This window comes from Stegodyphus dumicola, chromosome 1 (genome assembly GCF_044657685.1).
Source record: "Stegodyphus dumicola isolate Sdum_Otavi_A_Nest chromosome 1, ASM4465768v1".
Classification (NCBI taxonomy): Eukaryota; Metazoa; Arthropoda; class Arachnida; order Araneae; family Eresidae; genus Stegodyphus; species Stegodyphus dumicola.
In genome coordinates, this window is record NC_140768.1 from 240371493 (window position 1) to 240387259 (window position 15767).

The 15767-nt window shown below is 32.5% G+C and overlaps 1 protein-coding gene across 3 annotated transcripts in view; it reads left to right on the plus strand.

Moving 5' to 3' along the window:
• The window catches only part of LOC118190739 (E3 ubiquitin-protein ligase Mdm2-like), a 140142-nt gene that overhangs the window by 28882 nt on the left and 95493 nt on the right, over nucleotides 1-15767 (plus strand). For all 3 annotated transcript variants that reach the window (XM_085826743.1, XM_085826735.1, XM_085826738.1), the window contains 3 exons: nucleotides 1289-1360; nucleotides 12662-12795; nucleotides 15140-15192. In XM_085826743.1, the coding sequence (XP_085682869.1) occupies nucleotides 1289-1360; nucleotides 12662-12795; nucleotides 15140-15192 (259 nt within the window). The remainder of the gene's footprint in view (nucleotides 1-1288; nucleotides 1361-12661; nucleotides 12796-15139; nucleotides 15193-15767) is intronic.

Below are 15767 nucleotides of genomic sequence, written 5' to 3' on the forward strand. Positions count from 1 at the left end.
AAATTTTTAATATGTATACTGTGTATTGTTGCCAATAAAGTCTGCTTGGCGAGATTTGCGCCGGCGAAACAGAAAAGTACCAAGAAAATATTTTTACATTGCCCTATATCCTAACTTCTTTTTAGGCATGTCAGTTGAATTAGATCAGTCTTCATAATACTTTAAACACATTGTAGCTGTTTTAAAGCACTTGTTAAATTTAAGAGTCGTAAGACTTGACCGCCATTCAATATTACTCATTGGACTTGATGTGTAACTGACTGTTAATAGGAAGTTCTCAATATACTGTTGCAGGAAAAGTGTATAATATTCAGGTTGATATGGTTTAATTTAACTATTCAAAATTGTTTGATCTATCAAAAAAAAGTGCAGTATGTTATATGGTATAAATACAACTACAATATATATGTATAATTGAAGGGGAATACTCCTACTAAAATTCTTATAGTTCAAAATTAAATTAAGAAAGCTAATAAAGCAAAAGAATTAAAATCTGAAGTCTAAATAAATTCCAATTTACAAATTTGCAATTTTTAAGTAATATTTTAAAAAATTTTAAAGGTACTTTACATCGTGTAGGGAAATTCTTAAAATCCATGTGAGTATGCTAAATATGGGGAATTAAATATTTACATTTAATTTCATGTGTACTCTCGATCTATGAAATACAATGTCTCAAGGTTAAGGTATGTGAAATAAGCTAATTCCGTCCTGAAGAGTCAGTATTATTTCATTATCTTTTCAATTGTTCATCTTTAAGTAATTCTCTTTATATGGCTTTTAATTAACATTAGCAATTTTTGTCATAATTTTATGCACATCTACTACTATTGGCCATTGCTACTAAATCAATTTTTCCATGCTGATTTAACTTTTAAAAATAATTTTTTAATATTACTTACAAATTTTTAATATGTAAATTGGAGCTATCAATTGCTATACATGGTAAATTTTTAATAAAACGTGATACTATAATACATGCATTTGCAGAGCAATTAATCGTATAACTTCTTAACAATATCCATTCTTTCATACAATGGCACTATCATTTCTATGCTCATTTTCTTGCATTATTTTACAGATAAATATAATTAGTTTTCATGATGTTTAAGTAACTGCTTTAAATCAAAACATTATTTTTTAAAGCTTTTGGTTTAAATATGAATAATATTATGTTTATTCTAAGTTCTATTATATATATATGTGTGTATATATATATATATGTGTATATATATATATATATGTGTGTGTGTATGTATGTATGTATATATATTTTTTCTTTTTAAAGTTTATTTGTGAAGAACTGGCTACTTTAATAAGCTCCTCAGGGAAAATGAAGTTTGCCACTACCCTTGATGAGGTTGGTAAATTAATCTTTATGGATATAACTTATATTTATTAACTTAATGAATTAAAACTGACACCTCTGTTTAACTTGTATATGGTAAGAAATATATTGTTATAAGTTGTAAATTCTCTCGAGCATAGTAAAAAACATTTCTTGCATAAAGCATTTGATTTTTCACAAAAATAATAATAGCTGAAATAAATATTCATTCTTGAAAATATACAATCTGAGATTATTTTTACTTCATAAGGTAATGCTTGGCAATTAAAAAGCATTCTCTGCAAATAAAAACAGCATGTTTTTATCGTTTACTTAAGTAAATCATTGAAATTCCTTTGATCTTTTAAGAATTTTCACGTTGCTTGGCTGTATAAATTGAAACATATTATAGAAAATAAAAATGAATGATTATATAAATGTTTAAATGTCATTAAATAGCCTATAGATATAGACAGTGATATTTGTATATTAATTACTGCTAGGAATTTTATTTACACTAAGATACGACAACCTGCCAATTAAATGCCTGCTTATTTGTCATAGCTATGCCCATAAATTTTTGCTGTTGTTGTCTCTTAATGGCATGCTTTATGGCTCTATTAAGACTGGGTATTTGGGGGAGAGAAAAAATTCACTGATGACAATTACCTTTAAGAAAAAAACTCTTGGAGAAGTCAAGCTCTGAGCTCCTCCAAAATTAAACTGGCAATAACTAAAATTCTTAGCAGCAATCAATGTGCAAACACTTATTATTTAAACACGAGTCTTTAGAATATGAAACTCATGACAAATATGGCTTTTAAAATTCTTTTGTAGCAATTAATGGTAAAAAATCTCAAAATGAAGAATACGAGAAAGTTATTTTTTTTTAGCGGATTTAAAGTATTTATATTCAATTTGGATGTTTTTGAAACATGTTTTCAATATTCTTTGGTTGCTAGTTGTGAATTGTAAAGGATTAAATTTGTAAAGTATGAAGGCAATTACCTTTCAAAATCCTTAAAGAAGTAAATAGCAGTTATATTTTTTATTGCTTTAAAAATAAGTTTCTGTTAGACGTAGTGTAAATATATACAGTCAAAAGTCTTTAATCTGGAATGATCTATAATCTGGACCTCAAAGCTACAAACTTTCTGTGCATGTGTCAACGCATGCGCGTAATACCTTTAAGCATGCACATATGCGTCCAAACGCATGCGCATAATACCTTTAAGCATGCACATATGCGTCCACGCTTACGCATAATACGTTTATGCATGCGCGTTTAATGTATAATGGATGGTATAAGCTAAGCTAAAAATATCTAATTATCGATTTCAGTTAATTTTGCAGATTGCGTACTAATTGGATCCGGCTTATTATTTTTTACAGACTGTTAGAGCAATTTTATAAAAGTAAGCTTGAACTTTCGATTATCTCAAAAAGAATTTCCGATTCTGGAGCTGCCAAAGGATCTACAAAGCGAAAGCATGTTCCGATATCCATAAAGAGTAGAATTGCTGCAAAAAATGGATAAAAGCATATCCTTTGATTCCTAATCATTCTGAAATATGTTTATAAATTTCATGCTGCTATGCGGGGGGAGGGGGGCGACGCGGCACGCAATGAACTGGAAGTTGATTTGTCAGCACTATCCTTATCTTCAGGGCAGATGTTTTTATTTTATTTGGCTTATAACTCCTTACTAAATGTAGTATTTCATCTCAATGTACTCCATCTTTGATATGATTTAAATCAAATTCCTCGTCATTATAAATATCACGAATACACATCAAATAGTTTTCTGGTTGCAATTTTCTAATTTCGACTATGCGTAATGTGTGCTTTACGCATGCGTGAGTTGAAAGAAATGTTTAATAAAGTAAACAAATATAAAGTTTTTTTTTTTTTTTTTTTTTTTTTTTTTTTTTTTTTTGTTTGTTAATTTTGATACCCCCTTTAGATCATAATTGCTCTTTATTTTATAAATTACGGTTTCATATTTTTAATTTTATAATTTCTGCATGCCATCTTACCAGATTTAAACTGATGATCTATAATCCGGAATCGCCGAAGTCCCAACGAGTCCGGATTAAAGACTTTTGACTCTATTATGTAAACATGTAAATGATGTTTTCAAATTATTTGGACACCCAGCTTTAACTTTCAGTGGAATTATCAGTTTTTGGAGTATTTTCGAAGGATATACATAACGATAACTAACCCATGCATGCGTGTGCCACATACATGTCTGTGTGCACTCAATTTACTTGCTTTATATTTAATGGTCATTTTCCTAAACAACTGCCTGTGAAAATGTAAATTTTCACAGTTTTTTCACAGTTCAGTTTTTGTTTTTTTCTCCTAATAAGATTTCTTGTTTCGTATAAAAGAATTCTTTTTACTATTATTTATGAATAGAACAGTACCTGGAAGCCATAATGATCCCCAAACAAATGTTTTTCTCTAATTTAGGAGGTTGCCAATATGCTCCTCTTTTCAGAGGAGTTTAGATATTCAGAAAGTACCAAGAAAACATGCTAAATTGATGAAATAAATATTTTTGTTTTATTGTTATTCAGTTTTATTATTTAAATGAGATAAGCACTATTTTTTATGGTTTATAGCATGTTAGTGATAGTAATTAACCTACTTCAGTAACTCGGTTGTAACATAACCAGAGATAATGCAGTGTAAAAATGTTTCGTTGGTTAATAGATTTAAAGCAAAGCACATGAGAGCTATCTGTCTAAGGGGAATGATGCCTTTGTGGAGGACTTTCTAAGGGAAATATTCTTGTATTTATTTATATGATATGGGGAAAAGCTCATACACAGGGATTTGAATTTGGGTTAGTGGCCTTATCTAGAGCAGCATATGTAAAACTTTTTTCTTTCACAACCCCCTTTTATCATCGAGATTTTTTCGTGACCTCAGTTATTAAATATAAAATAAAAGTATAAAAGTAAATATCCTTCTATAAATAATTTGTGTTTTTTGGCAAACAATATACATGAAAAGAAAGTAGTTTTGGGATTTATTTCAAGCAAACAAAAATTAATGAAAGAAAATTCTAATGAAACAGATATGCTTGTTTTCTGCTGCATAACAAATTAAATGTTGGTGCGATATATGACATTGATGAACATAAAGCATCTTCAACATGTTTAAACCTTGAATGCCATTTTGTTTTAAATATCATTAAAGCTGAAAAAGTAGTTAATATGGTACTGAATGGGAATAGAACATTTTATGTCATTTCAGAAATAGTAAGAAATCTAGTTCTGTGTCTCATCGGAAACTAGTCCCAGTAAAATCTCTGTACTTCACTCTTATTCCCATCAGCTGCACCAAACACGGAGCGAATGTCGCCCATTTTGTGATTAGTGTAACCAGCCATCATCTCCGGAATCCACAGCAGAAAATGCCGCTGAGTGTGAAAACTGACCCTTTTATACCATTTAATTACTTATTGGTCACTAGTGCAAGAAGTGTCCGCAAGGTCAGTGCGACAACATTTGAAGCATCAGGGATTGTTCTTCAGCGAACTTGTACATCTCGTCGGTTAGCACTGCCATGTGATTCGGAACAGTGGCGATAGCATCCATTTTATTTAACTGAGAAAAGTCCTTTTCCTCCCTTGCATGTGTTAGGACTGTCTCTAAGATTATATTAACACAGCACAGAAAGTTGATAAGTATTTCAAGGCATTAATTAACTGATACCAAAATGTGATCCAGAATTCATCAAGAACTTTTATGAAAACTCAAATTTTAAGTTTGAACCGCTGGATAGCTTTGCAAATTCCTTTCGCACTTAACACGTAATTAATCTCATTTTATCAGTTAATGTAATTTCTTTAATAGTCTTATGAATGAAGTGTTGTTAAATTCATCTATCAAATTGAACTTTCGCAATGCCAGAGTTTCGATTTGCGATCCGTAGTTTAAGAAACGCTGATCTAGAGTGTACTTTAATGAGATAAATTTTAATTTTGTAATTGTAAAATTTAGTTTGTTATCCACCTTGTTTAAATTCATCAGTGTTTGGGACAGCAATTTTGGACATTGAAATATATTAATGATCATAAAAATATTTTATTTCTATCCATATGTAATTCTTGTGTAGGTATCCTCTGTAGTAATGTAGTTATTTTTTTTTTTATAATTATACATTCTGTTGTAATAATTTTAGTTGGTAAATAGAGGTAGAGAAAATTTAAGTAAATATTATTTTATTTATAATTTCGCAATTATAAAAACCAGATAATTAATTATTTTGATCATGTCAACATCCTTGTCTTTGAGCATAAATATTTTTTTATAAATTTTAAATATATTTCTATTTTAAACATCCAAAACACATTATTTCCAACATTATTACGTACTAGTGAAACTAAGGAAGTCTAGACAGGGTGTTACTGATCCCAAGGAGCAGTAAGCACCGAGAAGCAAGTAAGTAATAAGAGCAAGTGATTCAGTATATACCACTAGGCATGTTGTAACATGAATTTATACCACTAGGCATGTTGTAACATGAATTTATACCACTAGGCATGTTGTAACATGAATTTTCATGTTAAAAATTCCTGTGCATGTTAAAAATTTCATGTTAAAAATTCCTGTGCAAATTTTGCGAAGTATTATGAGAAATCTTTAACGTTCTGTTTCCATATTTCATGAGAAATATGGAATTCCAATTAAAATGATTCATTGCAAGTGCAATAAATATTTAAAAATTTGTATATGTTTTTAGTTAATATCTATGGATTATATTCAGGAGATATCTAATGTGCAACGATTACAAGAGTAAGTGGTGCTGAGCCAAAAATAAAGTGCTAGAAACTAATCTAAAAGAATGCTTTTGTTTTAAAAATCTTATCCAAGATAGAAATGAAGCTGATCTATATGTCTTTAAGATCTTTCATAGTGCAGCAAGACAAAAAATCCATTTGAAAGCAATGTGCATTAAAGTCTGTGTTTCTGCTGCAAGTTTAATGAATATTTATATCATAAATACTTTATTATTATTTATTTCCGTATCGGTACCGTTAGTTTACTGATTTATGCTTCTAACTAATTAATCAAGGTAAAACAAAGCTGCTTACGTTGTCCCAATGGGTTCTGCCAGGGCCACTGGTTGAAATTGATCTCTTCTGTGCATCTCTATCTGCAAAATCTTGAAGAGAATAATCCATAAAGGATAAATATATTCTTTACACAAACATATTTTAATGAAAACGCAAACAGGTTACAGAATATTTACATAATGAAAAGGATTTTAATTTTAGCACAACGTAGCATGCGACTTCTCTGTTCCGAGTTCTCATACAATCTCTGAACTAGAGTTCATAGTTCACGATGACGTCACTCAGCCATCGGATCTCAGCAAGAGTTGCAACATCCTCCGGCCCGGAAGGACAATTAAGACAATTTCTGTAATTGTCCTTATTACATTCCAGCTCCACTGGATATAGTAGTTGCACTGGTATTTTAATCGTATGGCCATTTGGCAAGCGGACAACACAGGCTCTCACCTTGCCATCTCTTCCAGGAAAGATTTCCATTATGATGCCCATCTTCCACATCAGCCTTGCAATTTTATCTTCATACACTTATACAATAGTTCCTTTCTTCAAACAGGTTCCTGTTTTCGCCGGTTTGGAATGATCAGATTTTAAATTCATCAAGTAATCCTGTCTCCATTTTCTCCAGATTCTTTCTGCCAGTATTTGGTGATGTCTAAATCGATGTGTAAGACTCTCCTTTGTTGAAGTCAATTTAGAGCTTCCTTGCGACAATGATAGTAACTATCTTCCTATTAAGAAGCGACCAGGGGTCAAAGATTCTAGCTCTCTTAAATCCGAGTATGTCAATGTTAAAGGTGTGGAGTTCAATATAGCTTCCACTTCTGTTATGACTGTCTCTAATTCCCTGAGTGTCAAGGATGATTTGCCTAGGATTCTCTTAAGAAGAGTCTTCAGAGACTGAACCATACGCTCCCAAAAGATCCCCACCATGCCACCTTCTCAATTATAAATTTCCATTTGATTCCTTGCTTAGAGAAGAACTCGTCTTGAACTTTATTGTTTTTCATCCACCTCATTCAATAGCTCTAATTCTTTTTTCTCTCTTTTAAAGGTTTTGTTATCGGTATACACTATTCGACACAAAGTTCTTCTCGCTATGAACCATCTAAATGCAAGCAAAATTTTTTTTGTGGAAAGGTCAGCTGTAAGTTCTAAATGCACGCCTCTAGTTACAGCACAGGTAAACAGTAAAACATGTATTAGATAATTCTCTTCCACTTTTGACGTAGTGTGGACCCGCTTCTAAGTTCTAAAATGAAAAAGCTTCTCGGAGTTCCCGGAGTTCTAAAATGGAAAAGCTTCTCGGCATCTGTCTGGTGGGAGAGGTTCCATATCTTGCACGACAGGTTTCGTTCGAAATATTTTGCAGACATTGAAATTGTACAGAACACTTTTAATTTTCCTATGAGCCTTTAGCAACCAAAATTTATCTCTTATCTGATTTAAAGTATCTGCTGTTCCTCCATCCCCTATCACCTGATCACTGTGAAGAATAATTAGATCAGTCAAATGATCTTTATAAGGCAACACGATTGGATGTGCTTGTTTGTAATCCAAATATGAATTTTCTAATCGTCCACCAACACGAATTACACCACTTTCGTCTACAAATAGATTGAGGGACTTTTGCTGTAATTTTGGGCTTTAAATAAATATTTGGAAGGTTCGGTAACGCATGAATTTACAAAAACTTTCTTTGATGTTTTTCTTAATTCCTTGTTGGAATCTTAAATGTTCTTTGTGGAACATAAATTCGTTTTTGGCCAGTGTTCCATTTCTTCTTTTAACCAAGTGGGCCCTTCCCACCATAAGCTATTCTGCTTCAGATGTTTGACATTTTCACCTCTAGTTGGCAAATCAGCTGGATTATTTTCACCAGGCGTATATCCCCAGTTCAAGACATTAATTCTTCTCTGTTCTGAACGAATGGCTTCCATCTTTTCACATCACTTCGAATCCAGTGTAATGTTATACTAGAATCATTCCACAGATATACAATTAAATCAATGTCCCGAAGTTTCTTTTGGGTGTATTTTGACAAGCGGGAGCCTATCAAAGCACCCATCAATTCCAATCTGGGAAGTGATAATTTTTTCAAAGGTCGTGGTTTTGATAGAAATTGAAGATTTGGTAAAAGATTGTTCATGTGGGTATCTATTATTAGTTCTTTGCGTCCAAAGTGATCTTTTAATATTTTCACAGCCTTCTCGTAATTCTCTGCTGTTAACATCAACCCTTGTATTGCAGTTTCTGCATTGGAAGTAAGAATTGACTTTAAATAGTTAAATTTATCTACTGCATGTAGACTTTCATTTTCATGTACAGCTGTCTCAAATCGTGCCCAAAACTCGGGCCAACTGCATACATCCTTTCCCGAAAACGTTTCCAGGGCCAATTTGGGGAGTTAAACTTGTTTTGCGATTCAGTGACAGTTTCACATGAAGCAGAATTAGTGCTATGTGGATTAGTATCTGAATATCTTTTTGCGTGTAATTTCCAAACAATAATTTTACTTTTATACTCTTCTCTAGAAATGATTTCATCTTCTAAATTTGTTACATCAATTAAAGTTTCAATGCCATTATCAGCTAAGTTGTTCTTTTTTACTAATTAACTGAGCAACCGTTTCTTCAATTACATTTTTATCCTCCTCATTAGCAGTTTAATAACTCTGACTCCGGTTAAAAGATCTTGCAATGTGACAGCACTTCAGGAAATATATGATCGAAGTACAAATTAGAGGATTAGAATCGTGTAATATTTTACCAGATTCGTACAGTACCTTATTGTATCCAATATTAATAAAGGTGATTCCGAATGATTTAGCTCTAGAATTTAATAGGAAATATGAAGATGATAACCAGACAAAAATTACAAATTTGCTAAATTTCCTAAGAAAAGAAAGTCGAACGTACAGGATTTTTAATTTAGCAAACAGATTAAGAAGTGACCAGGGGTCAAAGATTCTGGCTCTCCCAGATCCGAGTATGTAAATGTTAAAGGTCTGGACTTAATATAGCTTTAATATAGCTTCCACTTCTGTTATGACTATCTCTAATTCCCTGAATGTCAAGGATGATTTGCCTAGGATTCTCTTCAGAAGAGCCTTTAGAGACTGAACCATACACTCGCAAAATCCTCCCGACCATGCCGCCCTCTCAATTATAAATTTCTGTTTCTATCTTTTTTAACAGCCTCGTAACTACTGCTCTTATAGCAGATCGTTTCTTTTTTAATTTTTTTACCACGGAGGGGAGAAATTTAAAATTATGCTAATTAGAAGGCCAGTATGTCTCCAACAGTCTGTTGCCGCTATTTGACAGCGTAAGATATTTTCTTTATCATCCAATCTATTACTCAGTTTTTGTATTTTATTTTCAGCGGGTGGTGTTTGGCAGTTTGATCAAGCAAATTATTCTCCATAGCATATCTCTTTTGCATGTTTACTCTACTGAGAACGAAGGCAAGTGGCTTCTCTTAAAAAAAAAGTCCTCGTATCTTATTCTGTTAATTTTACCAGCAGTTTTTATATTCAGTTTGTGTTTTTTGGCAATTGCATCAAATAAATTATTCTCTGCATCTTCCCCCACCTTCCCCATATTAACTTTACTAAGCAAGAAAGTAAGTAGCATCCCTCAAACCAATCCCCAGCTCTTATTCTATTAATTTATTAACAGTTTTTTTTTCGTTGCATTTCTGTCGTACATCTTCTGTGCAGTTTCATTCGTAGTGCGAGAATTGGAATGCTTTTATTCTTGTAGTTCCCTGCCTAGAAATAATGGATTGCAACTGCTTCATTTCTTAGCAAATCTAATAAATGCATCAATGAAATTTAACATGAGATGAATCCTGTTAGACAGACATTATCCTATGAACTTTTTATAAGAAAGGGTTATACAGGGTGGGCAAAATAAAACCATCCTGACAAATATTTATAAGATTTATGCAGAATTGACCTTTTTTGATGAACAGGAGAACTTTCCATTATAGAGAATGGTGGAAATTTCCACTGTTAATGTCAATGCAGCACTGTTCTCAATTTATCAAACTGAGACACCTGTAGCAGCTCAATCTGAGCGATAGCAACAATTAGCATTTTCGATGTTTCTCTTCCAGTGTCTGAGGATTATTTGAATACACCTGACCCTTCAATTTGTCCCCACAGGTATAAATTACAGAAGGGAGAGATCAAGGTGGCCAGGAGGTTGCACTGCCTCTGCTGATTGTCCTCTTCTTACCAAACACTTCATGCATTCATGATAAGGTGGTCATGATGGTGTGTGCTGTTGCTTTGTCTTGCTGAAAATATCCATACAATCGTTCATCTCTGAAATGATTAAGCTAATTCTGGACGTACCATTCAGCAGTCCCCTTCCATGGGTCGACGCAGAGAACATTGTGAAGCTATTGGCTAGGATCTGTACATAGGCATCAGCCACGGGGGTGTATAAAATCATTGAGTTTGCGGTTCCCCGTGACCTGTGGGTGTTCGCAGGTAAAACCATCCATGTTCTTTCGGGTAGCCCACAGGGTGAGGTGTTGTAAGCCCCGTGTTAGACCTGAAAGGGCTTCAGGCATTCTCCATAATACTGGCAAGTAGCATTTTCAACGGCCAGTCAGATCTCCAAGCATGCATGTTCTCTACTACGGTGAAACCTGAGAACCGGGAGTATTGACCCCATGTGCCCATGAGGTAGCCGTCGTCATAGAGAAACTTAGTCTTCCACTTTGGATTGGGAGCCTGGAGTGGTAGCATGATTAGCGAAAATGTCTAACCCTATCGGGAAACTCTGACTTGTGAACCCAGCCCTTTGTCTAATATGGGGATATCTCAGTTGGGACCAATCCATGTTGTGTTGTGATGACAGAGCACATGTAAAAATATTATCATAATGTTCACAGCATTAAAAGTTGGGTCAAAAAATCCTGTTAATCACTTGCGATAAAAAGACGTGCCACGCACGTCGAGAGGCTTTTGTCTCAAACCACGAGCAACGTGAACACCACGTCAATAGGCATTTATCGCAAAAATGTAAATAATGTGATGCACACATCGCCTAACAACGAGATTGTTTATTTCTCGAGTTACAGCTCTGGATTGCACTCGCAGGCGCGGAGTGGCGTAAATGAGACACTTTACCGCTTGTTATATTGTTGCGCACGGCACTGTAACCATGAAGTTTAGTCGTAGTGCAAATGGTTAATGATGCGGAATCCAGACATTGTGCAGCAATCATCAAGCTTGAGATTATGCAAAAGTACTGATAAGGGATTATCTGATGCATGATAGTGTATGTTATACGAGTTCACATACCCTGACAGGCTGAACAGTTCTCATCTGAAGAAATGAAAAACTGGGAATCCAGAAAGCCTGATTCCACTTCACTCAGAAACCACCAGCAGAACTCAACATGTGCGACTTTGTTTGGAGGATTTAACGCATGCACAACTGTAAATTCATATGTTTACAAATGCAGGTCCCTTTTGGTAATGTTTCGGCACAGTGATCTCTTAATCCCTACTTTTCTATGAATTCTGCGTTGCATAACACCTGACAGTGAAAACGTGCAGTTTTATCGTGAGCACCATTTTGTATTACATTCAACTGATCACTAAGCACCTCTCACTCAAATGTAATGTGACACAGCAGAGAATAGGACAGAGCATGCACAGACGTGATAGCAAACAATGGTTATATCGACATCATCAGTGGCCATTTCAAGCATTTTCTGTAAATGTTGAAATTCTGTTCATCAACAAGTGTACATTCTGTGTCAGAATTCCAATTATTTTTTTCAAGCCAGTTTTATTTTGACCACTGTGTAAAAAAAAAAAGGGGGGGGACATTATAGATATGTTCTAGCTCTAGTTGAAATTCACAGAATATGTAAGAAAAAAGAAAAAAAAAAAATCCTAGAAGAATCCAAAACAACTTCAAGAATTGTTGCTTTTTGCGCTTTCTGGAAGGGATGAGGGTATTATTGGTAGTGTATCAATGGATACCATCTAATACCCAAGTACCATGTATTCTTCATAAAAGAAATCTTTCTTGACAGTTGAAGAACCACTATTTTGTTACTGGGCTGAGTAGCATTATTATGTTTGGTTTCGGAAAGCACCTCAGTCTAAATCTCTGTACATCAAATGACATTATAACTGGAGTACTGTATCAATGTTTTTTTTTTTTTTTTTTTGTTGCTAAGTAATTTCAATACTACATGATTTTTTTTATTTTTTTTTATTAGGTGTACGATTTATTAAAAGATTATATATGTACCAAAAAACTGTATGATCCTTACATGCCTGACAGAATTTGCTGTGAAAATGACGACTTAGGGTCAATCCTTGGAGTGAATGAATTCAGAATAGGTGAAGTAAGGTGAGCACATAATAAATAACTATTATATTTTAATAATATTAAAATCTGATGTCTTGATTATTTTTATATGTCAGTGTCTGTCAATAAAATGTATAAATATTATATGCATATATTGTAAAAGTAAATTTTTAATTAAATGCCCATATGATATTCCTGAATACATTTAAACTATATTAATAGTGAAATTTCTCTCCTTCAAGACTTGACCTTCTTATGGATGATTTAAGAAGTTTATGCTGAGAAATTTTGAAGATATATGAATCTAATATTTTTGCATGAAATTCTGTAATGGAAATTGTTTACATATTCAGCAACTACCTTTTTTTTTTTTTTTTTTTTCCTCCCTTAAATATGATTTTAAAGCAGAATCCCCCCCACACACACACACACCAGTGTGTATTTGTCGCTGGAATTTTAAGCCAAAACTTGAGGACCAAAAAGGAAGTGAAGCCTTAAAGCGTCAAATTGTACATATTTCTTTTTAGGCAGTAATTAAGTACTATAAAAGTAATAAATTGCCAGAAAACAGTCATTTTGCCTCTGATTATTTTCCAGTATGTATCATAATTTTTTATAGTTAGATTTTCATTGTGGTAAGTGATAGAAAACAGTTATTCTGCCTCAATGTTTTTCAGTATGTATCATAATGAATATTTTTTTATAAATGTAATTAAAAAGTTAAAAAAATTCATTGTAATTTTTGTGGTTACATATAATAGAAAACAACTTTTCTCCCCATACATATTCCTTAGTTTTACTTAACATAGTGTATCATAATGAATCGGCTGTTGTGATGTTAATAAGATGCTTCATCACACGATTGTAAACTGCATAGTACCATTCAGGTTTGTTTGACTAAATTATGTGCAGCTGCAATTTTATTTCTGTAATGATTTTTTACAATAATACTTTTTACTTCCTTTTACAAAGTAAAGGAAGTATTGTAACCGCAGAAAATTCCGGGTACCATATTTCAACAAAAATATCCATTTTGAATTTTGACCGCTATCGAATTCAATTTAATGATGTTTTTGCATGACATATATGTATGTAAAGACAGAATAAAAGACTCATTTTCCCCCAAACGAATTATAAAACTGATTTAAAATGGATTCGAAAGAGATTTTTTCGTAGCGTCTGCACGTACATATGTACATCATGTGTGTATCTCACATAGCTCAAAAACGAATTGCCTCAGAGCATTAAAATTTTGTATCTGGGACTGCTATAGCATGTAGATGTGCACCTTCCTTTTTGTTGATATAGACACACCAAAAATATAAATATATCTACTCTGTTACTCAGCTCATTGAGCTCAATTTCTTTACTTTTGTAAATTGTGCATTTTTTGCTTTTAAAATGATTGAATTATGTTGTTTTTTTCTTCCAGTTAAGGTTTTTATGCCTTTAGTTAACCTGCATGTTATAATTGTAGAATTATCAACAATTTAAAAGTTTTTAAGTATAGCCAAGCCTAATTCTTTTACCATAGCAGCCACATTTGTTTACATTTGAAATTAAGCAGAATAGTGGATTTGTTGCCTATCTAGAGAAACTAAGCTTCGCAACAACAAAGTAACGTCTTCTTTTATTTTTGCAAATTAAATTATGCTTAATCCATTATGGAATTAATCATTTAAGTTTTTAAATTATCTCATATATTGACTCAGCATAGCATCTACAACAGTTTAAGTCAGTTTCTACGCCTTTAGTGTCTTTTTGCCGAGTGAGAACAAAAATAAACTTAGTTTTGTGCACTGAAAAATCTGCCTTCTTGCCCACTGGAAAAATTGCTTGTTTTTGCATAGAAATTAATTTTAATTGTAAAAAAAAATTGTTTTAACTGTATTTGGTGTTTTATGTTTTTCTATATCTTTCAATTTTTAATACAGGTATTTTGAGTTTTTATGTATTTTTGCTTTGTCACGAAGTGAGAACTGAATTAACTGAATGAGAAATATCTCTAATGAAATTCGAGGAAATAAATTTAAATGAAATGTAGGAAAAAATGCGTATAATTTAATATTCCATACAAGGAAGTCATATGGTGTACACATCAGATTTTTTTCATATAACTTTTCATTATGCTGCTATTTTTTTTAGATTAAAAATTAAATATTTTTGCCGCGAGGGCAGTATTTTAAATTCCTTTTCACCGACTCAATTATTTCTGATTTTGTATCACAAATAAACTTTATAGAACACATTTAAAAAAAAAAGTTTCATACCTTTTCTGATTCCATTAGTTAAGTTGGTCTTTATAATAATGTTTTAAAATTTGAATGTATAAGAGGAGTATTATCATTTTATCTTTGTTTAGTATATTTGAAATTTGTCTTTGCAGGGGTTTTCTCCATAAATTAGTGTATCCAGTCAAGAAAGTTTCTGCTACCACTTGTAAGTATCATATGAAATTGAATAGCACATGGAGGAATGAATTATCTTTTCAGAAATTTGTGATCAAGAACGAAAATGAATTATATTTAACAGAATTATAATACTGCCTTCCTTTGGAACAGAGTGTGAAGTTTCATGACAACTGTACGGGCAAAGTAAATTTCCAATGCAAATTACATACAGTATTCTTACATAGTGGAAAGTGAAAAGTATGTTAATGGGCTTCCCATCACAAAATGAAACACAACTGTCCTTTAGTATCAATCAATTTAAATTGGCTTGGATATAATACTGAATTTGTATGGAAAATAATTGAATATGTGGAAAACTTAAAACAGTGTAATTTGAACTGTTATTTCTACAAGAGGAAATTCTATGAATTTTTTCCTATATCTCTTAAGCATTTTGAAGACATTAAAATTTGAGAAAACGTTCTTACTTAATTTGTAGTTATCGTGGTGAATATTAAAGTTGGAAATTAATGAAGGTAATCCTACTTCATTAGTAAATTATTATGTGTGTGCTGTCGCATACAATCACATGCTGGAGCATACTGTGAATATTGAGAACACTGC